Source organism: Xenopus tropicalis, chromosome 1, assembly GCF_000004195.4.
Source record: "Xenopus tropicalis strain Nigerian chromosome 1, UCB_Xtro_10.0, whole genome shotgun sequence".
In the NCBI taxonomy this organism is placed as follows: domain Eukaryota; kingdom Metazoa; phylum Chordata; class Amphibia; order Anura; family Pipidae; genus Xenopus; species Xenopus tropicalis.
The window spans coordinates 53,909,615-53,935,415 of NC_030677.2; the positions used below are offsets into that span (position 1 = coordinate 53,909,615).

General features: G+C 37.0%; 1 protein-coding gene across 1 annotated transcript; it reads right to left on the reverse strand.

Moving 5' to 3' along the window:
• Positions 1 to 924: 924 nt before the first annotated feature.
• Positions 925 to 25,503, reverse strand: gucy1a1 (guanylate cyclase 1 soluble subunit alpha 1). The gene is made up of 8 exons (XM_002933475.4): positions 25,084 to 25,503; positions 20,822 to 20,889; positions 17,359 to 17,462; positions 12,835 to 13,541; positions 8,525 to 9,010; positions 6,344 to 6,487; positions 5,074 to 5,228; positions 925 to 2,599 (listed from the first exon to the last, which is right to left on the reverse strand). The coding sequence occupies exons 1-8, from the start codon at positions 25,339 to 25,341 to the stop codon at positions 2,419 to 2,421; spliced, it is 2,103 nt and encodes a 700-aa protein (XP_002933521.3). The 5' UTR covers positions 25,342 to 25,503; the 3' UTR covers positions 925 to 2,418.
• Between the last annotated feature and the right edge of the window lie 298 nt (positions 25,504 to 25,801).

A 25,801-nucleotide genomic window follows, 5' to 3' on the forward strand; every position in this document is an offset into this window, starting at 1 on the left:
TTCCACCTGCAACTGCTACAGTCACCCCTTCTTGCTTCCTTGTAAAGCCAACTGTGTCTCTGTTTTATAAACAAAACCACACAGATAGCATCTTACTTTTACAAGGTCATTGGTGATACATGTTGCAGGATTATGGATTTTATAATGCATAGAAATAAGATTCCACTCCTATGAATGGCAATATTAAATCTTTAGTACACAGTAATATTTGTGCTAACAGATTATACAACTCAAATATTTTAAACTGTAACAGAAAAAAAACAGGTAAAGGAGAAATAATTATATAATCACTGGGGTGGGCCAAAAGTTAGGCAACCCCCAGCGATAACACTTGCTTACCTGATACCCTGGGATGGAGCTTCTGTTTGCAGAAAACTACACTGGCCTGGGGTTACCTCTGTAGAAGCACCATGGAGCAATCATCTTCTTGCACTTCTTCATTCTTCCACAGTTGTGGCCCAACGCATGTACCGTAAAGTTCAGCTTTAAAGGAATACTGTCATGGGAAAACATGTTTTTCAAAACACATCAGTTAATAGAGGTTCTCCAGCAGAATCCTGCATTGCAATCCATTTTTCAAAAACGCAAAGAATTTTTTGTAATTAATTTTGAAATTTCACATGGGGCTAGCCAGATTCTTCATTTCCCAGGGTGCCACAGTCATGGGACCTGTGCTCTGATAAACTTTAGTCACACTTTACTGCTGCGCTGAAACTTGGAGTGATATCACCCCCTCCCAGCAGCCGATCAGCAGAACAATGGGAAGGGAGCCAGATAGCAGCTCCCAGTAGGTATTACAATAGCACTCAATTAGTAAGAAACCCAAGTCCGGCTTGGGACTCCTCCAGTTACATGGGAGTAGGAGAAACAAATGGTCACCTGAAAGCCATTCTAATGTGTAGATAAAAATCATGACAGAATCCCTTTAAGTTCAGATTGCAACTTTATTGCACATGTGCACTAGATGCAAAGAAGGAAGTAGTGAAAGAAGTAGTAACCCGTGCCACTGCAGTTGTTACCTAGAGGGGGGGGAGGAGGAAACATTTGGCCCACCCCAGTGATTAGAACTTTATTTATTCTTTAAGGGGAAAACACAGCCTTTTTCCAACGCACCTAAAGTCCACCATATATGTATATTCCTTGTTAGTTTTCACAAAAATCACACAATCTATCTGTAGAGAATATTTAATATAAAGCTAAAAAGAGTACTAAAGCCAACACTATGGGGCTGATTTATCAATATGTGAGATTACAGCTCACTACATAAAGATTTTTGAGTGTTTTTCAAATTTGAAAAAAAAAAAACACAAAAATGTAATAATCTAGAAACTTCAAAACTTGGTTGCTTACATGTGTAAGAAAACAACTGGAACAGAATGAAATCACATTCCACCCTTTATTATCAATGTGTGCTAAAATTTGAAATTCATAATCAAAACCTGAACTAAAAAATAACTTGAAATTTAAAAATACAACTCTCAATGATTTCTACATGAAATGTCCATCTTTTAGATGCTACAAGTTTTTTTTAGTTTTTTTTTGGTGAAGATATGAGTTCTGGAAACTTAAACTCAAATTTGAAATTTTAATCGCAAAAAAATGGAATTGCAGCAAAAACATGAACTCAAATTTTGATAAGTTTGCTCCTAAATTTCAGTGTTGTCAAACTGAAGGCCCTAGAAAGGAATTTTAACAGACTAACAGTGAAACTATCATCACATTTTTTTGAACAATTCATAATCATTGTTATGCCTTTTGTATTCACAGAATTCTTGGCACTGTTCTGTTACAAAATATATATATTTTTTATAAAATAACCTCTAAACCTTTAAACCTTCTGTTATGTTGTTTTCTTTGCCTTGCTAAGTTGTGCTATCTCTGCCACTCTGCCAAGCTTCTAATCTCATTGTGTTTTATACTGTATATGGCAATGGTAGTACAAAATAAGTTTAGATCTCTACTTTCACTGCATTTTACTGTGCAGAGATAAAAACATTTTTGGACATAAACTCTGTTTGAAATTGTGATGTTTGGCACTTTGCATGTATTTTAGTCTGAAGTTTTTTTTCTAGGCAAAAATATAAGTACAAATCTTTAAATAAAATCTTTCCTAGGCAGAAAAGCATAATCTTACCAAGTACCGTGCCATAATAGAGAATCATTTCCAAACTGGAAGACTAAAACCACAATGTTCCCATTTTTCAAACCAGTTGAATTCTTCTAAAATGCATTCTACAGTCCAGAAAAATTTTGCAGTAGATTATAACTTCTAAGTGATTAATACTGGAAGCGTATGGTTTTCAAGATTTCATCAATATTAAGGAAGACGACATAAGCATATTTGTTGCACAATTAATTAAGAGCCATATATATATATTTATCTGTATATATAATATCAGTATGTTAAGATTAAATAAATCATTTTGTCTTGATGAAATGGGTGTCTTCAACAGTCTTTCTTTGGCACATTCTGGGCAGCATTTCTTGATTATAGGCTTCGAGAAAATAACAAATACCAGGAATGTGACTGGGAAAGTTTGGTGGGAGATCTTGTCTTGATCGTGGAGTAAATGTAAATCCTTTGTAATCCTTCAGCAGTCTGTTTAAATGGAAAAAGTTATTACTTAAATGTACAGTTTATACTGTTCACAATGCAAACAGGACGTTTCAGTGGTAAGTGTCCCCTGAAGGCAGCCTAGTGGATACTGCTTTTTTAGGTCGTGGGGGGCTGCATCCGTAGGACAGAAAGCTCTTTCTGCACAAGAAAAGACAAAATTCCAATTTGAAAACCAGAATTTTGGCTCTTGAAGTGACCAGTGGCAGATTTTTGCTGTCCCTGGTAACTTGCCGAACGCTGCCACCTAAAGCAAGTGTCTCAGCTCGCCTCATGGCAGAAGTGCCTATGAATGTAAAGCATTTTTTTTCAATAACAATTTTAAGGGTTTACTGAATAACATGGGTAAAGTTTACCCCAATCTAGTCAATTAAAAAACCAGGCAGTATAAGAATAGTAAAGTTTACTGCTAACTAAATGCAAGGACCCATGCACTGTGTAACTGTGCCTAAAAAAACAGACACATCCATCAAGTTTGGCTATTCATGCGCTATAGCTTTAACCATCCACATAAAGGCAAACAGCATAATGAGCAATTGGTAAAAAAAATACATGACTTACTGATCCCAACATGGAAATCTACTTTTTAGCTTGATCTATAATTATACTTGTTCCTAGACCAATCATTTTTAACACTATTGATGCTGTAAGATTGCAGGCAGAGCTGTACCGACATCTGAACCCATAGGACCCATTTTTATTCAGCCTGGCCGAACCAAATCTGAATCCTTAAAATCACGTGACTTCTTGTCACATGAACATAGAATTAGAAAACTTTCCACTTACTGCATGCACGGTTCTCTTTGACCCTTCTGTACTCTAATTTCCATATGCAAATTAGGACTTGGATTCAGTTCAGGGTCGCCAGAATCTTTCACAATGGATTCACCCAAATTCCCAAATAATGGATTCAGTGCATCCCTAATTTTTTTTGAGAGTTTGTAGACCCATTGAATATAATAAATAAAGTGTGAATTTGAGGCATTTCAGCTTCTTGTCACTGTTTAATTAGATCAAGTGTTTTAATAATTAAGCACACATTCCAGTTTGGTAAGTTTTAAGTTTATTCAAATAAAACCAATACAAATAAAAAGAATTCAAAATTAGAATGAATAGGCCTCTTCCTGTCTATTTATATTATCCTTACTCCTGGTTCTGATTCCTGAAACAGTGCAATAGAAACATAATGATAAACAGACCTGGATGAGAACTGACTTCTGCTAAACAAGAGTCAGAACCAGAAAAAACTTTTCTTAAAACTAGTGATGAGCGGAAAAAATGACACATGCAACTTTTTTTTCTGCATGTCATTTTTTTTACGCGCGCAACAATTTTTTTTGACGTGGGCGACATTTTTTTGCTGGCCGTTTCGCCAATGGCAAAATGAGAACATCAACAACCCATCAACAATTTTTAATCAATGTATTTTGGAAAGTGACATTTTATTTCATCATCCAAAAGACTGTTCTTAGGTGGCAATCACCTTTAAGTTTTTGAATATCATTTGTAGATCATTTGTACTATATCATAGATTAAAGATTGAATGCGAAATCTAGAAAGTTTCCTGATGGATTCCCAGCTATTTGATCTTAGTAGGAATTTCTCAAGGGTCAATTCAAGTTATTTTAATGAAACCAATATTTATCATTTCCTGACTCTTAAAGAATTGGATATTTCACACACCCCCAAAAGAAGTGGGCTGACATATTGAATCCCACACAAGTTTTTTTCCAACAAGTTTAAACAACATCGATAATTGATCGGAAAAGTTGCAAGGTGAACACACTTTTCTAGGAGACTGATTAAAATAACATCATTCTGACTCAATATTTGCAAAACTAAATTGCAAAGCAGTGAAGGATTAATCAATTAAATATAAGAAGCATGTCTTCAGTCTGGTCTAAATTAGCAGAATGTCTGACTGCATTATTATTAAGGATGACGCAATGCCGGATAATAATCAAAAAGGCTAGACAGAAGAGAAGGCCTTTTCTACAAAGCTGCTGTTGGTTTCTAATTTCAAGATATTAGTAAAATCACAATGTGTTCAGTAAAGGTGGTCTAATATTTAGGGTGTATGCTAGATTCCCAGCTCACATTTTCTTTTTGCAGCAATGCCATACATAATTAGCATAAATAAGCATATGCTAACTATCAAAGGGTTAACATTTAGGGGGAAAACCCTTCCCAATCCTAATTAGCATATGCTAATTAGGATCCGGATCGGGGTGGGTTCGGCCGAACCCAAAAAAAGTGGGTTCAGTGCATCCCTAGAAACAATAAAAGCTTTCTTTGGGAATAAAAGTTCATTTAAGAGTTTTAAGCACTAATTAAGTGGTATAGATTGTAAATCTCGTTATGTGTAATAGGATAACACACTATATCATGAAAGTGAGAGGAGTAGTCTAGATCCCAATTTACAACACAAACATTACAGCACAATGGGACACAGGATCTACCTGTAGGTTGTAGGGCTCACGTTGATCTTTCTTGGCACACTGCAGGATTCAAACTTGTTGGCAAGGGTCACATTGTTTCCAAAAAGGCAATATCTTGGCATTCTCACTCCAACAACGCCTGCGACTACTGACCCAGAATGTAAACCGATACGCATCTTAACAATAAAAAATAACAAGTGTATTACTAGTTTTCATTTGTCAGATTTGTTCAGTTGTTGCCAGCTAATAGTGTGTTAAACCCAAAGTAACAGAAATCCTCAAAAATATGTATTTCCCTAGATTAATCATCTCTACACTCAAATATTTTTTTCTTTCAATGAAGTTGCTCAAAGTAATGTATTCCTAAGTCGTTGCTAATCGATATCAATCAGATACGCCATACTGTCCAATTTCAATCACATGAACTCTTATTTAAGCAACTGACATCTATTTGTGAGATTAAAAATGACTGCTTTTTTGAACAGTAACAATAACCAGTAAAACGTGTTCTGTTTTAAGTTAATTAGTATAAAACAATCTTTTATAAATGGGGTATATTCTATATCAATGCAAGTTTTCAAGTCACAAACAGTAGACATTAGATAGCCAGCAAAACTGTTGCTCACCACTTAGCTCTATATGGAGAAGAGTAAGTAAAAAACTAAAAAAACATTACCAATGCATTCTGTGCAAAAATGCTTGCTTATATTCAAATATGTAGCGACTCCACTAGCAGCAAATAGATTGCGCATTTTATCATTTGTGCGAGTTTGCAATGTCTGTAGTTGGGAATCTGATCAGCTATTATCCTGACTTCTGCTTTAAACCCAGTGGGTGAGCTTTAGCCTATAGGATAAACCCATGTAAATGGGATTTTTTTTTTATGAGTTTGGAATTCATTCCCAGAATTCCTTTTGTTTACTTGTATCTGTATGAGGCAGTCTCCTCAACCTTAATGATTTGTCAATTTTTACAATAAAATTCTTTCTAAAAAAAGTAAAAAAAGAACCCTTTAAGTAGGGCTTTATTAAGCATGTTGCACAATAAAAATGTGCAATGTAATGAACAATATCACAATGCAAAATGCAGATTTTTATCTGTAATTTTGTGAATTGTTATTCCCAGGGCGGGAACTAGGGGTAGGGTGCAGGCCCCCTTTGCATGTGATGCCCAGTGTGGACACAGTTTACACATAGAGGCTGGCTCTTTTTATGTACTTTTACCTACAGTTTGTGTAGCAAGATGCAAACTGTGATCAAAATAAATTATTTAACTGACATATTAAACTGACCTTGATTTGCTCTCCATGGGGAGACATCACCTCATCTGAAAGTTCCATCATCTTCAAGGCCATCAGGGCTACCTGAAAAGCATGTGTTTCACTTTCTTTGTGTAAGCCCCCAGCCACACAATACGCATCGCCAATAGTTTCCACCTAAAATGATAAATATGCAATAAATTAGCCTAGATAAATGTAACAAATTAACAAAACACACATCTACCTACTATGATGACCTCTTTCTTGCTTCTTAATTGAAACAGTAACAATTTTTACATTTTCTTATGAAAACAGCTGTTTCAACCTTAACATTTTGAGATTTTTGACTCAAGTACTAAGTTTATAAAGGTATGTAAAGGTTTTACAAAAAAAGCAAGCCTTTAATAAGTAGCAAAGCCCCTGCTTAAATTATATATGTGACCATTAGTGATGAGCAAATCTGTCCCGTTTTGCTTCAGCAAATAATTTGCGAAACCGTGCAAAAGTCTGTGATATGGTTTAAAATTTGCGAAACATATAAAATGTTGCGCATAAAAAAAATGTCTGCTTACCATTATGGTTTAATATTTCTATGACTGTTCTTGCATTTATCACTCCCAAAAAAATTTCACTTTTCTCACAAGACAGTCCAACAAGCCCCTTAATAGATACCCATCTGGGGTGTAAATGAAAGTGACTCCTGGAGGGCTGACAAAATTTTCCATAATTTTTAGCACCATGCCTTATGGACTAGGGTCGCATGTTCCTAGTTGATGCTCAACCCCAGGGAGTCTGGGCAGCACATGTGATTGAGCCAGACATGATGGCTACCATGTCACATGGCCACCGACCTCATGAGGTTGGGAGAATTTGTGTGCGGGGCACAATTTTTTAGTTTCAAACAGGTTATGGGCATTCCAATATTTTGGAGCATTGGGGATAACATTTTTGTGAGTGTCATATATGGTACAGGTAGGACATTTGCCCATGTCACATTTGATCATGTACAGTAGAATAATAGCTCAGAAATGAAGGGTCCATGAAAATATAGGCAATTATGTGTGCAGTGATAAAAGCAAAGCCAAATGACTAAAAAGATATGAGGGGACATTACAATCAGGGAAAGAAGTGCAGAGAACTTAAGGGACAAAGGGAGCAGGAGGGGGGTGCATACTTGCCTCCCACCCCTCAAGAATACAACGCTAGGTAAAGTAGAATTCTATTTTTGGCAGTAGCCACAGGTCTCTGCACTCTAAATGTAGCACAGAGATTTTGGGCAATTTGCCAACAGTGAAGGCAGTGTGCAACAAACAAAATAGCAGACTGTGGTGTGTGTTTGCACTTTGCACACTGTTTTCTAGTAAGTAAATGACCCTTATGTTAAAAAACGACAGATGTAAAATTCATATAAAATCATATTTTGCATTCCAAAAAGGTAATACAGTTAAAATGTGACAAAGGTTATTATGTTTTGATCATTAAAAAAGGTGTATAACAAGAAACTACAGTACCAGAAGATCTCCTGGTGGTCCCAGCATTCGGTAGGCTTCTTTTCTATTCAGCTAGTTGACCTACAATTACTGCCAGTAACCCAACATTATAAACTGAATTAGCACTCTAGGGTCCTGACCATGCTTATTATGGCCTACCATGGCTAACTAAGTATTAGCTCTTGCAAATCCCTTATGGCTGTCCTGCTTCTGTGGGAATTGCAAGCAAGTAAGGAAGTAAGGAAATGCAAGCAAGTAAGGAAGAGAATGCATGAAGAGTGGAAATAAGAAGATGGTAGGGGAGAAAAAGTAAGTAAGAGGCAAGGGGGCAGAAGGTAAGAGAAGAATGGGGTTAAGAATGAAAGTGAAAAATAAAGATAAGAAATTTAGTGAGAAAAATAAGATGCTGAATAATGGAATAAGCAGGTTGGTAGGACAAATAGGATGAAGAAGTGAAAACCCAATAGGAGAAAAGATGGAAGCAGAAAAGAGGAGGTACAAAAACAATTTGGATAGAAATTGCTTAAAGACAAATGGACAATGTTTAATGGTCAGCTTGTTTTCTGGTGGGCACCATCATTCTCGATGTTTCAGTATATGCCGATAAAGCTATATTGTATTGTATGTTTATTTTATTGTACAATAAGGGAGCAGTGAAGGACAAGAGAAGCAAGAGACAATTATGAGCTAAAGTAAGTTGTACCCCATGCAAATTATGTTTTACCTTATAAACATCCAGTTCTCCACACTGAAAATCAAATAGGGTGTAAAGTTCACTGAGCATTGTGATAACTTGCATGGGCGAACAGTGAGAGCAGATTGCTGTGAATCCCACAATGTCTGAAAAAAGCATTGTTACGTTATTAAATTTCTTGGCCTGTACAGTTTCCCCTTGCCACAGCTGCTGAGCGACTTCACCAGGAAAAATTGAAAATAAAAGGTCCACAGTCTTCTTTTTCTCCTCTTCTAGAGCTTGATGAGCTTGCTCAAGAGTAGCTTTTAGCTTTCCTAACCTCTTTTTCAATCCATCCTGTGCTCTTGCTTGTTCCCCAGTCAATACAACATCCCTCAGGGCATTGTGAATTGGAATATCCGATAGATACAACCCTTGTCCTGTGAAATCTTCTAATCTGTCCACACATGGTGATCCCAAAAACAAAATGGCGCTGGATTCAAATACATAGATCATTTGACCTTTCAAATTCATTGCCTGGGAATAGAAAAAAATGCTCAGCAATTGGAATTCTTATTGCTCTTAGTAAAATCAATGCTACAAACAGATCAATTGCATATGCAAAAGGATTTATTGTAACCCAATTATCAGGTAGTAAAAAACTATACAAATAGTAAGCTCTAAATGTCTGAAATATTAAAATAATATAAATACAGGTATGGGACCTGTTATCCAGAATGCTTGGGACCTGGGGTTTTCTAGATAAGGGATCTTTCCGTAATTTGGATCTTCATAACTTAAGTCTGCTAAAAATCATTTAAATGCTGAATAAACCCAATAGGCTTGTTTTGCCTCCAGTAAGGATTAATTATATCTTGCTTGGGAACAAGTACAATGTACTGGTTTATTATTACAGAGAAAAAGGAAATAATTTTAAAAAATTAGAATTATTTGCTTATAATGGAGTCTATGGAAGATGGCCTTTCCATAATTTGGAACTTTCTGGATAAGGGGTTTCCGGATAAGGGATTCCATACCTGCATTGCCACTGTATATCATCGGCCTATGTGTCATTGGCATTACTAGAAATAAGTGGTCTTTGTTTTGATGCCGTTATCTACTAATTTCTCAACAATATCTGGACCTTTGGGATTTTGGGTGTGTGGCCAATTATATTTCTTGTCTCAACATATTCGTTCTTAGATTTATTTAGTGTTCAAAATTGTCTGTGTATAAACACTGTAGGCACTGTAATAAGACTTTTGAGAATATTTCAGCAAAACAAATTCTGGGAAGGAAGCTCAGTATTTCCATTTTAAGGAATATGCTTGAGACTGAGCCTCACCCTTTGGGATTAAAAACACAGCCCGACAGCATGCTTATCAGTTTTCCCAAATGCACACTGGATTCAACCTACTGCTTTTCATACAAATAAGGATGGGTCTCCTCACCAAAAATGTTTCTTAAAGTGATTCTGTTATGATCTGTCTACCATTTAAAATTTTATTCTTGAACCAACAAATGTATTTTTTATATGTAATACTGGTGTATAGGCGCATACATTTGAGGTAACCTATTGTTTCTCCTTCTCCCATGTAACTGGAGGAGTCCCAAGCCGGACTTGGATTTCTTACTATTGAGTGCTATTCTGATATCTACTGGGAGCTGCTATCTTACTCCCTTCCCATTGTTCTGCTGATCGGCTGCTGGGAGGGGGGGTGATATCACTCCAACTTGCAGCTCAGCAGTAAAGTGTGACTGAAGTTTATCAGTGCACAAGTCACATGGATGTGGCACCTTGGGAAATAAAGAATATTACTAGTGCCATGTGAAATTTCAAAATTAAATATAAAAACATTTGTTTGTGCTGTATTTTGATTTCAATTCTGGATTCTGTTGAAGAAGCTCTATTAACTGATCTCATGACAGTATTCCTTCAAGTGAATTCACTTCCTTCACTTCACATATGCCAATTAAAAAACTCAAATCTCACGGGTAGTCCGTATAATGAGAATTTTAGGATTCCTTTCCAGATTTCCTTCTGATTTGCATACAAATGAGAATGTCTCTTCTCAACCGAAATGCTTTTTTAAAAGAATATCTAATTTACAGAAAGCAATCTAACCACTCCCTTTCTATATACTTTAGTTTGAAGGGTTTTTTGCAGACAAATATTCCAGGATAATAACATCAATAACAATTAATTTGTGGAAATCACATTTGTAAATAGGTAAAGCTGACAAACACAAGTCTTGGAATGCTGCTAAATTGAATCACACCAAGCTTCTCACAGTCCGTTACCTGGAACAAGAGACCAGTAATCTTATTGGATCTCACGTGCACAGCTGGCCTACTGTATACAAGAAGACGAGTAAGAAACACCACACCTCACAAATATGGTGCCCACTCACTGTGAAATGCTGTAGTTCATACTACATACTAAAACTAACAACCACAAATGTATCTCAATGAATGAAGGCTCAATAACAGAGCATTACTACTATAACACATTATGCATTAACAAACAATCTGATTGCAGCAATCTAGTTAACATGCTTTATTCATAAATAGTCATTTGTGTGTATAGGAAATAGCTTGATAGCTTACCAACCCAGCACTTAAAGCATCTGCAAAAAATGTTCATCATGTAATCTTTTTGCTAATTACATTTTGTTTGAACATATTCTTTAGTGTTAAAATGTAAACCAAATTGCAATGGTTTTCTCTGATAGAGATACATCACCATAATAGAATGGCCCTGTGGCTGTGGAATGGTTATAGAGATATGAGAAATTCCAAGAGCAACTTTTTGTCAACAGCAGAGATATAAACACATTATTCCCTTTCTCAGAGACACTAGTGCCCTATGTGTTGATATGAAATTCTTTAATAACCACAATACGGTGCCAAGCTAAAGAAAAGCGACACAAGCACAGACATCCATTGTGGATTCCTGTAAATATTTTGCAGCTGTAGATTCATAAAGATAGGGTCTTAAAGTTCGCTTGCATAAGTAGGCTTGCCAGTGTCATTTGTAAAGAATAATGGTGGCTTTCTCTCTTAAGAATAACTTTACAAAGCAGGGTCATAAAGGTGGTATTAAATGTTTATAAGCTGATAAATATGTGCCAGAAGGCAACGATACACTACAAAATTATCTAGCATAAAGGAAGCCATATGTCTTTCTCTCTAAAACTGTTATTAATAGATTGATGCATTTACATTTCTCATGAGACTCAAAGATTGAAAACATGTCATATTCCATTAATGTCTTTGCAACTAATGAGGTGCAGTTTCAATCTAAATCCTCAAGGAAAGGAAGCATTCATATCGCATTATATATTTATGTGCACATAACTGAAAGATAAATGCATTTACAGCTAACAGCACATATTTCAATCTGTTTTCTATGCATATAACTAAGCATGTGGCCCAAACATTTTAAGTGTTTGCTACAAATTGATTTTATTTGTTATAAAACAAATCTTTCTTCAACTGTCTCACCTCCTTAAGATGAACTCTACTCTAAGGCTGACTAAACACAGCCCAATTTCCATTGAAACTGTCCTATTCAGGCCTATGGGGGATTCAGCCCCTTCTATTGTCAATATCCTCTGACCTTTACCACTAGGGACACTAGCAAGAAGCATTTTAAGTCCAAATGACTACTATCAAACGTCTCTTGATTTGCTCAATCACACACACAGAAGAATGGCTGACTATGGCTGAATAAGACTGGCCAATTTATACATTTTATTTTGGTAAGCCACAACATGATCGTTTAAGAGGTACGGGGATCCCATCCTTTTTTTTTTACCTATGAGCCACATTTAAATGCAACAAAAGCATGAAAATATACGTGGGGGTACCAAATATGGGCTTTGATTGGTTATTTGGTAGCCCCTATGTGGACTGGCAGTCTACAAGAAGATCTCTTTGGTAGTACATTAGGTTTTTCCTCCAAGCCAGAAATTCAAATACAGCACAAACACTTTGTTTAAGGCCACTGGGAGCCACATCCAACGGTTTGGTGAGCAAATTATTTTTTAAACTTTCTCAAAGTTTGTGGTCCAGTAGTTTGTCTAGGCCTCCTTTACCTTATAACAGAGTTACAGATACATAGGTAATCTGCCATGAAAAAATAATTCGGCACAAATAAAATGAAACCATTGACACCGTGTGTTACAAGTGCACTTAATAGTGAATCGATCAGTATAATATTGTTACATCAGTCATATTGCCACAGTTCTATGAATGTCTATGGCAGCAAATAACTTAACATGTTTACAAATATATGTAATAATCAGTCTGTCTGGCAAGTGATTTTAGTGAAAAGTACCGAGTAGTTCTCAATCTCTTACCTTTGATGTTTGGTCAGTTGTACTATCCCATGTTTTAACTCTTATAACAAACTGCATATTCAACATAGTCAAGATTCCACTAAACGTACAACTTATTTTAGGAGAAAGGATTTCAAAGTATTCCTCAAAAGTGGATTTCCGTGGAATGTCTCTCCAGTTGAGGAGCCTTTTCACTCCATTACCAATTTGCAACATGGTCATATCCTTGTCAAACATAAAATGGAAAGGAAATGTTTTGCAGAAAATGGACGCAGGTATTACAACATATGACTGGGGTTTGCTTGGTGATAATGAAGGCCTTGTATTTTTCACCTGCACAGAATACAGTAAGTAAGGTTCCTTAATAAAGTCATTGCCATCACTGCAAGAGTGGGGTATCAACCTCACTTCTACTTCAGTTTCAAACAAGATGCATGCCGCAGCTCTAATTATTCCAGGTAATATTAAAGGTGTAATATTATTAGGAAAGAAATAGTACACATTTAAATAATCTTGATCTTTTTCTAGGCACAGAATTGAACCTTCTTCAAGTCCACTACATTCTTCCAGTGTTCGGGATTGGCCACTCTGTTTCAGATGGGTTCCAAAGCTATTTAAAAAGTCTTTCAGTGTTCCCGCAACAACTTGCAATACATGTTCATCTTCTTCATAGCAAATTCTAAAGAGTTCATCACCCAAAGTTTCTTTAACATGCTCTACAGGAACACCTAAAATGATTAAACAATTATAAAATTAAACTAAAAAATTTATAATCTGTACTATTGTAGCATGCCAATTATATAGTTGGAGTGCCTTAAAGAGGAAGATCCCCAGTTTCCCATTAGTTCCCTTTCTGATAAGACTTCTTGCATTTAAAGGTGGCTAAATGCTGTCAAAACATAAAAGACTGTATACCCAAAACTGTTTCAAGAAAATATCACTGTCAAAAAGGCAAAAGTGGGTTCTGCCAGGACAGGTCAACATCCACCATTGGATCAAAGATTCAAGGTATCATATGACCAGTAATGAAAGGCAGCATTACAACCAGACATATCAGAAAAGTCTACACTGAGCCTGCTAGTGACCCTGTTGCCCTGGCCTAAGGAAACAAAGTAAACTTTATTAAATATATAAGCCATTGCCTTGCATTTTTGTGCAAACTAATGCTGTTGCTGAACATTTGTTTCTAAATGAATTGTTCAAAAAATATTGACTAGTTTTCCAGGTTTGCCTTTTTATAAAACTTCTTCAACTTTAAAAAAATATATATATAGTTATAGTTATGATTCATTAGTATCAGTAATCATTTATCATAACTCTAACCTTTTTCAGTGTCATTAATCTTACCAGGGCCCCAACCCTTAAGAAAGATATTAATGAGCTAGAGAGATTGCAACTAAACTGGTAAAGGGGATGGAAGATTTAAACTATGATGTTAGACTGGGGTGGTTTTCTCTGGGGCAAGGTGCTTGTGAGGGGACAAAAGAACAAGCGCTACCCCTATAGACTTGAGGAACTGAACTTTTAGCGATTTTGCATTAAAATAGATCCCATTCTAGTCTGCTCCCTGCAACATTTAACACAAAGTGAGGTGGATGTATAGAATGGGCTTTCTACAGTGGGGGGACAACAACAGTTGTCAATTATTTGAAACATAAGATCAAGTTTTAAAGAAGTATCATCAATTTTAGACAGGAGAATTCTAAAATCAACAAAATACAATAAATGTACAAATTAAAGGAAGCAATGACATAAATGGGCACAGATACATAGTGCCAGGCTGTCATTAGACTTTAGAGGATTGGGCCGGATGCATGGCAACAAAATTACTACTGAAGCAGATTACAATCAACGAATCTGTTTAGGATATGCAAATACGCAGATTTAAACCTCCACATTATGTAAAGTAACATTCTGTCATTTGCATAGTTTCAACAGCAGTGGAATCTGCGTCATCACTACAGTAATTTTAAGACATCAAATCTGGGCTTAAGGATCTTGGAACACTTACATCCTCTACAACAGATTCATGACTTTAATTGCTAACAAAGCATAATGTTCACTCTTTCTTTTTTTCTCTCAGTATTCTTAGGCATTCTAGTCCTTATTTAGGAATGAAATCAGTTAATCTTGTGAAATTATAATGATACAGTTGAGCATTATTCAACTACCATGGTACCTTTAGAGTTTAAAGACCATAGAGTCTATAATCAATGTATGTTTTGTTATGTCATTCAATTATTTTATGACTAGGGCAAGTAAAAAATAAAGATGGGGAGGGGTTATGTTGCACACAGGATACCCTTGTTAGTAATGTGAAGCAACTGCACAATTGTAGGCAGGTCTGGACTGGAATTCAGCATAGGCCCTGGCATTTCAAGTACCCAGAAGCCCAAGCAGCCACCCACCAGCCCAATAAATAGTGACTGTCTATTGCATCTTATAGCAGCTCCTCTGGCATTTGCCAGAATCCACAGATTGCCAGTCTGGGCTTAATTAATGGTGGTTTGAACCTTGACCACTGGTGTTACAAGTTTCTGGGCCCCACAGAAATATGCTGTAGCGTTCCCCACACGTAAAACATATGGAAAAATGAATTAATTTCATGTGCATATTGCATTTTGAAAACTCACCCACATTCTATTCATTTCTATGGGGTTTTTAGAAGTGTATTTATCAATGGGTGAAAGTTCAAACTCACCATTTGATAAATACACTTCTAAAAATCCTCCCTCACTTCTAAGAATCCTCCCTTAGTCTTTTTAAAACCAAACTAAAAGACTACCTTTTGGAGCACTCGCCCAGCACCTGACCAGGGAACTAGCACTTATATTGTAATGTCACCCACTGTGACCTACAGCACTTATATTTGCCTATTTGTGTCTGTAAGTTACCCTCCCAAATAGATTGTAAGCTCTACAGGGCAGGGACCTCCTTCCTCTTGTGTCTCTGACTCTTAACTCATTGCAACTGTATCTTGTATTTATTGTAATACTTTGTATTTATCTATTTTAATACCCCTGTTTATATTAATGTATTCTACTGTACAGCGCTGCGTACATAAGTAGCGCTTTATAAATAAAGTTATACATACATACATACATACAAAAATCCCATAGAAATGAATAGAACGTGGGTGAGTTTTTATGCATTAAGCTCTAAACTCACTTTTTGATAAATCTGCTCCTTAGTTTGGAAAATACTAAGCCAAATTTAGGCCAGATTCAAGTTAATGAGAATTTTTTTTCTTATTAAATTGAATCTTTTCCTATACAAACCCATGCCCTAAACTGAACCCTGGAATTGTTACATACATAACCACAAGGGTTAGTTAATGCATATTATGGCTTTTCACTATTTCAGCTTTGATCCAGAATGATCTCCATAATAATTATTATGAATGCAGGCTAAAGAGAATATCATCTACATAAAATGAATTACTGTTCAGAGACTGTTTATGCTAATATAAAAGGCTAAAAGTAGTGGAGAAAATGAGAATTCTTAATGGTTGCCTCTGGCGAGGTGAATTAATGGGAATTCATGGATACTATTTTTAGCTTGTGATGTTCAGTCATTTTTAATATGGTTGGGTGCACAAGCATCATGAAAGATTTTTTCTATCATGCTTAAAATGAAGAGCAACATATATGGACTATTTTTGACTGTCAAGAAAAGGAAGATAATAGAGATAGGTACTAAAGTAGAGACCATACACTAAAGAGCAAAGGAAGGAAGGGTAAATGTTTGAAGAATATGAAATGTGTTGTCAGAAGGCTAGAGGGTTTCAGCATCTAAGTTTTCAGTGAGTATACTCCAAATAAAAACCTTTCACTACAGGTAGTTATTGCAGTAAGTCCTGCTCAGTCTACATAACATTACATATAGGTTTCATTTAGGATAATGAAAATATATTATTGCTTCATATATTCACCTGCTTTTCTTGCAACCTACTGCTAACTAGCCTTCCAGTCACCCACCCCTTCTGTCTTTATTAAACTCTGATGCTAGAAAATGACTGCTCTCACCTAATGAATAACCTGTTCCTCCCATGTAAAGATTTAATAAGGTTAAGGATAACTTACATTCCCTTCTGCAAAGCCATTCACTCTTCCGCACTGCACTAATTCTCTTCAGTTGTGTCTCTATGAGCTCCTGATTGTCTCATACATTCCTCTGAGAATATAATTTTTTCCTCCACCCACATCCAATGCTATCTCCTGTCTTAAACCTTTCTTGCTGCTCTTTTCCTCTGGAAACCCATACATGAATTGCTCCATTATGAATTCACCTTCACCCTCTTAAAAACAAAAATCAAAACCCTCCATCTTGGAGAACCAGCACTGTATCTATGATTGTCTGTATGTCACCCACCTAGATTTTATACTCTAAGGGCCAGGGACATCCTTCTTCCTGTATCTTCTAACATAATCTTTGTAACTGTGTATCAATATCTGTACTATTACTGTATTGTAAAAATGTACAGTGCTGAATATAAAAATAGCACTATAAATAAATACATATATACATACATATTCACATACATACCTGCTGCATTTGACTGATCGATAACAATTTTTTCAAAATTTTCTGTTTCTGCAGTTTTTCCACAAACAGGCATACTTGGCAATTTAAAACCAGAAAAAGCTGACCTGCAAAAACAATTAGCACAAACACAAGTCACTCAGTTAAGTGTCCTCAGTATTGTGGTTGAGATAAGTAAGACATATATTAATCTCAAATACTAGACCAAAACCATCAAACCCCAAAACAAACATAACAATAACAGTTACACTAGAAGAACTGGAAATACTCCAAAATTCATTAGGATATGGTGTGATCATTTATAAGAAAAAACTCCTACTGTTCTAATCAGGAAAAAATGCTGAATTTCAATTCAATATTTTTGTGCGTGCACGTGTTTGTATACAGGTGAGCTGAAAAATGAATTCTAGAGGGATAATGCATAGTCCTTCTTCCTTTTATAAATGTCCTTTGTGTTGTTGCTATACCAGGATTTCAAAAAAAATATGAAAATATTCAAATGATAGAATCCAAAACGTACCTAATTTTAAATGGAATTGAAACTATACAGTGGAAGCTATAGATAAGAGCTCTGTGGGAGATGGCCTTCCCATAATTTGTAGCTTTCTGGATAATGGGTTTTCAGATAATAGATTCCCACCCCTGTAGTTACAACAGAATTTCTCTGAAGCTAAACAAATGTTTAGGTACGGCACACTCAATAGGTGTGGCAAAATTAACAGAAACAACAGTCAGCTTACACTATATATTTTTGAGTAATTATTTTTATAAAAATGACTCTTGAGTGTAACTGTAAACAAAATAGTTCTGTTGTGCAATAAGCTGATGCAACAAAGCTGTGCATATTAGTGTAGCTAGAGACAAGCAGTGATTCACATACAGTATGGGGCACATTTACTAACCCACGAACGGGCCGAATGCGTCCGATTGTGTTTTTTTCGTAATGATCGGTAATTTTGCGTTTTTTTCGGCGTCTTTACGATTTTTGCGTAAAAACGCGAGTTTTTCGGCGTCTTTACGAAAGTTGCGCAAAGTCGCGATTTTTTCGTAGCGTTAAAACTTGCGCGAAACGTTGCGCCTTTTAAGTTTTAACGCTACGAAAAAGGCGCGACTTTGCGCGCAAGTGTTAACGCTACGAAAAAATTGTGACTTTGCGCAACTTTCGTAAAGACGCCGAAAAACTCGCGTTTTTACGCAAAAATCGTAAAGATGCCGAAAAACTCGCGTTTTTACGCAAAAATCGTAAAGATGCCGGAAAACTCGCGTTTTTACACAAAAATCGTAAAGACGCCGAAAAAATCGCAAAAAATACGAAAAAGTCGCAAAATGTTCGTTTCCAATCGGAATTTTTCCAATTCGGATTCGAAATCGTGTCTTAGTAAATCAGCCCCTATATGTTAAACATACAAATGACTGCATGCCTAAATGCCAATATGCCACATTACAAGAAAATATCCGTTTTGTTCTATGTTCATTCCAGAGCAATATTAAAAATCTCAAAATTCACCATTTTCACATTACATCAGAGTATAACAAACTCCCAATGAAGCTGTCATGTCTGATGCAGTTACCGTCTATTTTAGCTACTTTTTTCCCTTGGTATAGGACAGAGTATACATGAGAAGTACTGTTCTTCTAAATATATACATCTATTACTTAAGTGCATGTTATACAACTTGGGTGGTGACGCACAGCAGAAAGATTTATGGGAATAAGCTCACGTAGATCCCTTTTCCTGTCTTCTGGTTGCAACCTCTCCCTCTGCCATATTCTACTGTGTTTGCGTATAGTATCCAAATTTATTTTTAGAGAGCTTTACTGTACGATTTATAGTTAAAAGTAACACTTGCTATCTAAATTTAGAATTTTGTCTTTTTTACGGATCTGTGAATATTTGTACTTTGCTTTTCCAACAACATTTGGCTTTTAACCAAATTAAATGTTTGCTCCTTTGTTGTGGAGCTGCAATTTCTCCCCTGTCCCCTGACATGAGAGCCTAGGAGAGACCTATATGCCTCTTAACTGCAGTTTATGTATTTTTTTAAATACTGGCAATAATTAAAGTATAATGCAACATTGGTGATTTCCAGCAGATTCCTGGATGCAAGCTAAAACCAATTCCATACAGGAACAGGCTGCTCCAGAATTTGCAGTCCACTTGCCATGATACAAAAAATGTAACCTATTTAAAAGGCTGTTCATCCCAAACCTTTTTTTTTTTACTTGTGAGCTACACTCAAATATCCAAATGGTCATAGCAGCACTCTAGTTGGAGTGCTGCCTATGACCATTTGGATTTAAGTGTTCAGGAGTGGAGGGATCCTGATGGATGTACACCCGTTATTTGATTTTGCTACCTATTTCGTTAGGAGCCACACTCAGATGTAAAAAGTGTTGGTGAGCCACATAAGCATGATTAAAGTTTTTTGGGGATGCCAAATAAGGACTGTGATTGGCTATTTGGTGTCCCCATGTGGACAGGTAAATTGCATGGGGCTCTGCTTGGGGTAAAACTGTGTCTCTGTGCTTCCAAAATTTTAAAAATGGGCACCTACATAGTGGCCACTGGGAGCAACATCAAAGGTGGTGGTGAGCAACATGTTGCTCATAAACCACTGGTTCTCCGATGGAGGTCACTCAGCCCAGCAACCAAATAACTATTGCTCCGTAAGACTAAAATTGTATTGTTATTGTTACTTTTTTCGCTTTCTATTGATGCCCTGTCCTATTCATTCTACAATCTCTCATTTTTAACTGTCTGCTTAAAAGTTAATTGAAAGTAATCCTTTAAGCTAGCTACAAGTAGTCAGCTCTCACTCAATCTTGTAGCAATGATTTCAAAGTTTACAGGTGCTATTAGAGCTAAACACATAACTTAACTATCTTATTAAACACTTCATTTTTATGGTAATGTTTTTGGTATTCTATCTCATGTAAAATTCTCCTTTGTAACCGCCAGTTACTACTCCACAGCTGGCAATATTGTAACACCAGTGCTTATCTTCGTTCTTTTAAGAGAAGAGATTATGAGGAATTATTAAGCATAAAATAAAGATCAAGATCAATTAAATATGCCAGAAAATTGTTATATGTACACTATACTCTTAACTTAAAAAAATAGTGTTTTACAATATCTACTGCATCCCTTTCATTTTTCTTTTATTATAAGAAAATACAAACTGTATGTGTAAGGATAACCAAAATAAAGTGGTTGTGATACAGCACTAACTTCCTCTTCATATGTTCAGTCTTAGATTATTTTGACAGACAGGTCAGTGATTGCAGCCTTAGGAGGGCTTAGAAACATCTATTTTTATCCTGAACATATTAAGGGAATAAAAGAATGCACTATAGTCAGGGATATATTGAAGATCTCGTCTGTGCCAGTGCTATGAATCAAAAGAAGTCTACCTATTTTACTCCAATATAAATACGTGAATGCAGATATTTCCACAAATCTGCTTACCTGCTGGTGCTGCCTCTTATTTTGTGCCTTGCTATTGACCGCTGAAGGGCAAGATTCAGTCTGTCAAACTGAAAAAAAGAAAACACAAAGTGATTAATGGCTTTTATTAAGGGGAAAAGGTGCTGCTGTTCATTTTGCTGCTCTTACAAGGCATAGAAATGTTGACCATGTATGCAGGAGATGCTACAGGAACGTCAGACAACAGCATTCTGGGTCTCCCAAATGCATAAGGGGGGGGTAAGACCCAGAATGCTCTTGTGCTTGGTGATAGTAATGTTGTCATGCTATGTTTTCTTCTAGCTGCCATGCATTCAGTGTGCAACAAAATGTGCCAAAAAGCTGTTATCTTATTGAGAATGACTCAACAATAGATAGATAGATAGATAGATAGATAGATAGATAGATAGATGATAGATAGATAGATAGATAGATAGATAGATAGATAGATAGATAGATAGATAGACAGATGATAGATAGATAGATATACAGACAAACCAGTAACAACAAAAAGTATATTAATAGCAGGTAGGGTCATAGTTGGTACTGCTGGCTCAAGCAGTATTTATCTTAAAATTAACTTTAAGTATGATGTAGAGATTTATATTCTGAGACATAATGCAACTGGTCTTCATTTTTTATAATTTATGGTTTTTAAATTATTTAGCTTTCTGTTCAGCAGTTTTTTAACATGGTTACTGGTGTCCAAATTACCCTAGAAACCAAGCAAAGGTTTGAAGATGAATGAGAGCCTGGAAGATGACCTTAATAGAAAGAAGAGTAATAAAAAGTAACAATAGCAATAAAATTTTAGCCTCACAGAACAATAGTTTTTGGCTGCTGGGATCAGTGACCCCTATTTGAAAGCAGGAAAGAGTCAGAAGAAGAAGTCAAATCGTTTAAAAACTACAAAAATAATTACTGGCCATTCCACAACTTACTTAAAATGTAACCTAAAGGTGTAATTTAAGACCTTAAAGCTTAAGTCTAAACTCTGTGCTGAGGTGTGTGAGTAAATTATTACTAGGATTTTTTAGCATAAAAATATCCCTTCATGGATCAAACTCCCCTGTATGTAGATTCATACATAGTCCAATTCAAATCAAGACGTCATTGAACGTAGAAAACAAATTTGTGAATTGATTTTGCTTGTTGCAACTGGCAGTGATTCAGGCAAAATTAGGATTCTGCCCGACTGATATGCTCATCTCCGGTGGTGACATTCAGTGCCCTTGGCGCAGAGAAGTCAAGCTCTGCAGCTGTTCTGTAGCACAGCTCCCACAATCAGAAGCTTTCCCAGATTAAACAATGACATCTGGGATTCAACCGGAGCTGCAAAGAATCCACTGCGCTGTGCAAGTACCGGAGCTTTATATCCTAATATTAGAAGAAAAGCCACTTGTGTTTGTTGCTGTTGCAGTGCCATTGTGTCTGGAAGTGATTCCCACCTGCAGAAATATTTACATCCTGACTGTTTCCCTTCAGCAAGTCATTAAACCAGACTCACCAGGCGACAATTTTTATATCTTAAAAGGGGTCGATTTGCCACGAGGGTAAAATGCAGTTAGCCGTGCTTTTCAATGGCAAATCTACACAAAGTCGGTACAGATTTATTTCCATATCAGCACATAAGCACTGCATACTGCACTGTACATCCGTTAAATTCTCAACATATGCCTGAAATAAGTCTAGAAAGCTGTTAAATGCCATCTATAAATGTGTCTGTTAAAAAGTTTCTCATATAAACGCTGTTTATTGCAATGCTAATTTTACTGGATACAAGATATGTATAACTAGGAATAACTTGGAATGATATAGACAGAACTAAATAAGGCTAAGTTTATTTGCAGGAATAGAAAGTGTTTCCGCCGGTTCGTTCAACTGAAGCCAGAAATCTCACTGGCACACTTATCTACAGCATATGTGCACTGGTTGGTGGCATTCTATCATATCTTTACCTGCCTAAGGAATAATACATTAGCATGTGAAAACAGAACGAGCAGCGCTATTTACTTTTAATTCTGATGTAGATCAGAAAGAGGAATGGAACTTGCATCCATTTCTGCCCAGTGTGATTCACAATCAGCACCATACAATATACAGTACATCCCTAGAGACAGGGATCATTGCTCCAGTAATCAAGCCAGATTTACCAAGTTCAATCCAATCATCTAGATTGAGAAAGCAATTTTCTGCCTTAGAGCTGATCTGGAAACACAATTTTCACAGCAGCAGCTGAGAACAACAGCAGACAGGTTTGGAGCTTAGCTTGGCAAGAAAAGTCAACACTTGAGGTGACTCCAGTACATCCAGAGATACAAAAAACACGTTAAAAGGGAATTTTCTCTAAAATATATATAATTTCACACATATGGCCTGTGGTAACTTGTAGCTGCTATTTGCAACTGGCTTAAATAGAATTTGTTGTTTCCAATGAAAATTCCAAAGAAAATTATACTAGCATCATTTTCTGTTTTGACTTTGATCCTGCACTCTTTGCAATCTACTTTGGTCTCTCTATAGGTGGGAGGTGCTCCCTATAGTAATTATTTGATATCTCGTTATACATTGTTTCCAATGGAGCAAGCTGCATGTTGCTTTAAGACTAGAATAACTTGTCCCCAGGGGGAAGCAAAGAAAGTGATTTGTAGCTATTTACAAACTGCTGCGACAGATATGCAAGTGGGACATATAAATATCTATTTTAAAATGTGCATCAATTTTATAATACAAATTCAATGCTTTAAGCATATAGCCATGAATTCTTTTAGGTACAGCCATATCAGAAAACAATATATGAGGGGGGTGCAATGGAATTTTATTTAGCATCTGGGTTTCATTCTGAGAGACACATTTGGACAAGACACTTTACATTAATTGAAATTTAATTTAAAAATTTCAAAAATGAGATATTCACATTAAGTACAGTTTTAATCACCATTTCATACACTTGTAATATAAATAATCTTGTCATTCTCCCTTTTATGTGTTTTCTTTTAGTTGTACGTATTTCTGTTTAGGGTTTTCTAAAATAAAACTTAAACATTCTATGTTTCTAATGCAAAGTTCCTGGCAACTAGAAATCAGACTGACAGTTCTCCTTATGCAGCCATTCTCCTATTTGTCATTCTGTTATGCAGCTTACTGACTAGTTGCTATGGAGGGTGAGCCTACCAACCAGTTAGATTAACCAGAGAGTTGTAGAACAAGTGTGTCTGCATTATAATAAAGTGTAACCCTGCCTTGCAATCTTATTGTTCCTCAAACAAAAAATATAACACCTTATTTACTGGGGCAGATGTTTTTTGCCCTTTGCTCCAAATGCCCTGGGATTTGCACCTGTTAAACACACGCAAGACGCTTTCCGTTTACAAATACAGTGCAGACATTTCTGCCTGTTGTATGCAGTGCTGGCAGTGCATTTTAGTGTTGCATCCTATATGGCTGGCACACAATTTTGTATTATTTAGGACGCTCTAGGCAGGAGAGCCAGAGAATGCTAGGTATATTTATGGTACAGAGAACGCCTTGCCGCTGCCATGGGTGCAGGCACAAGAGGTCTGTGTAAGGGCCCTGTAACACTCCAACACTTGTTCCTGTACCCATGGTGAATGAGCCCAGCACCTGGACTATTCTATGTACAGCACTGTACTAGATACCCATAGGCACTTTGCCCGTATGCACATATACATTCCAATAAAGTTGCACCAAATGCACTGCCCTGCTGCCCCTTTGTTATATCAGATACCCCTTTCTAAGCAAAGCAAATCTCTCATTACATAAGGTCCCAAAGCATTAACTCATTCTTGCTTCTGATATGATTCTTCACTAGATAGGACATTCCCAGCAGTATGCTTGTTGCTGCCAGTTATCCCTGAGAGTAACTGTTGCCCCATCCTTTGCTGCATCAGCAGGACTAAAGCACCCATGTCCCTGCCCCTTTGCAGAATGGTGGTGCTGTACAGTAAATCCAGGACTGACCCAATACATGATGGCTAGTGTACTGGCCAGTAACAGAAAGAAAACAATTTGGAGCGATTAACTCCTTCTCTGCTGCCAGTTTTGCCAAGTATTTTGGGCAGTACAGCATGTCTGGCTACTGGGGCCCAAATTTGCACTTTTCTCATATCAGCTAAATAACTGTGAGCCCATTCCTAGCCCCTTACCAAACCGCATTAACCCCTTGGTTGCCGGCGCCTTAGTAACTGGCTCGCCTAACCAGAGTGTGTATATGTGTGTGTATATGTGTGTGTGGCAGCAGTTACCTCAGGGAAGATAAACTTTCGGATGCTTTCTGCCAAGGTGTGCAGATAGACCTTGCTCCGGCTGCTCTTTCGTTGCGGGGTTCCCTCATCTCTGTTTCCCGGGCCGGGGATCTCACATACTTCCTTACAGATGGGGGAAGAAGCAGCAGCAGTGCCCGGCACATCCTCGTCCCCTTCCTCGGAGCCCTGACTCTGTGTGAGCAAAGAGAAGGGACATTCCCCTGTGAGCTTGAGCTCCTTCAGCTTGGTGCAGAACATAGTGCCCACACTGGCGGCTCCTCATCAGCCGCCCCTAGCGCTGCCACACACAGCCCCACAGGCTTTGGAGCAACAATTCCCGACCAGCTCAGGGATGCAGGACATAGGCTGAAGCCAGTGTGTGTGAGAGAAGTGAATGCTGCTGGAGAGTGAGGGGCGGAGGGAGCTCTCTGGCATGGGGGAGGCACCAGTACTCCCTATGCCACAGGGACACACCACCCTCCTGCACTTGCTTTGGATTCCCACCTCTCTGGCTCCCTCCTCAAGGCATTTGGATGGGAGAAAGGTGGAAAATGTTTCCCTTTCAGGCTACAGGTTTTCCTGTTTGCTCCCTGTTTTATTTGCCATGACAGAACCGGAATAAAGACACAGCCCTAGAATCTTTCCTTGCATTGATACCCATCTATAAAGGTTCCATTGCCTATATTTTAAGCAATTTGCTGTTCAGTGTGAAGGTGAA

Bases quoted from the DNA above. Each gene is read 5' to 3' on its own strand.
- gucy1a1 (XM_002933475.4), bottom strand. From the start codon at position 25,341: ATGTTCTGCACCAAGCTGAAGGAGCTCAAGCTCACAGGGGAATGTCCC. The intron at 9,011-12,834 runs GTAAGAGATTGA...TTCTATTCCCAG, and splicing joins CAACTGACCAAACATCAAAG to GCAATGAATTTGAAAGGTCA. The intron at 6,488-8,524 runs GTAAAACATAAT...TTATCATTTTAG, and splicing joins GAGAACTGGATGTTTATAAG to GTGGAAACTATTGGCGATGC.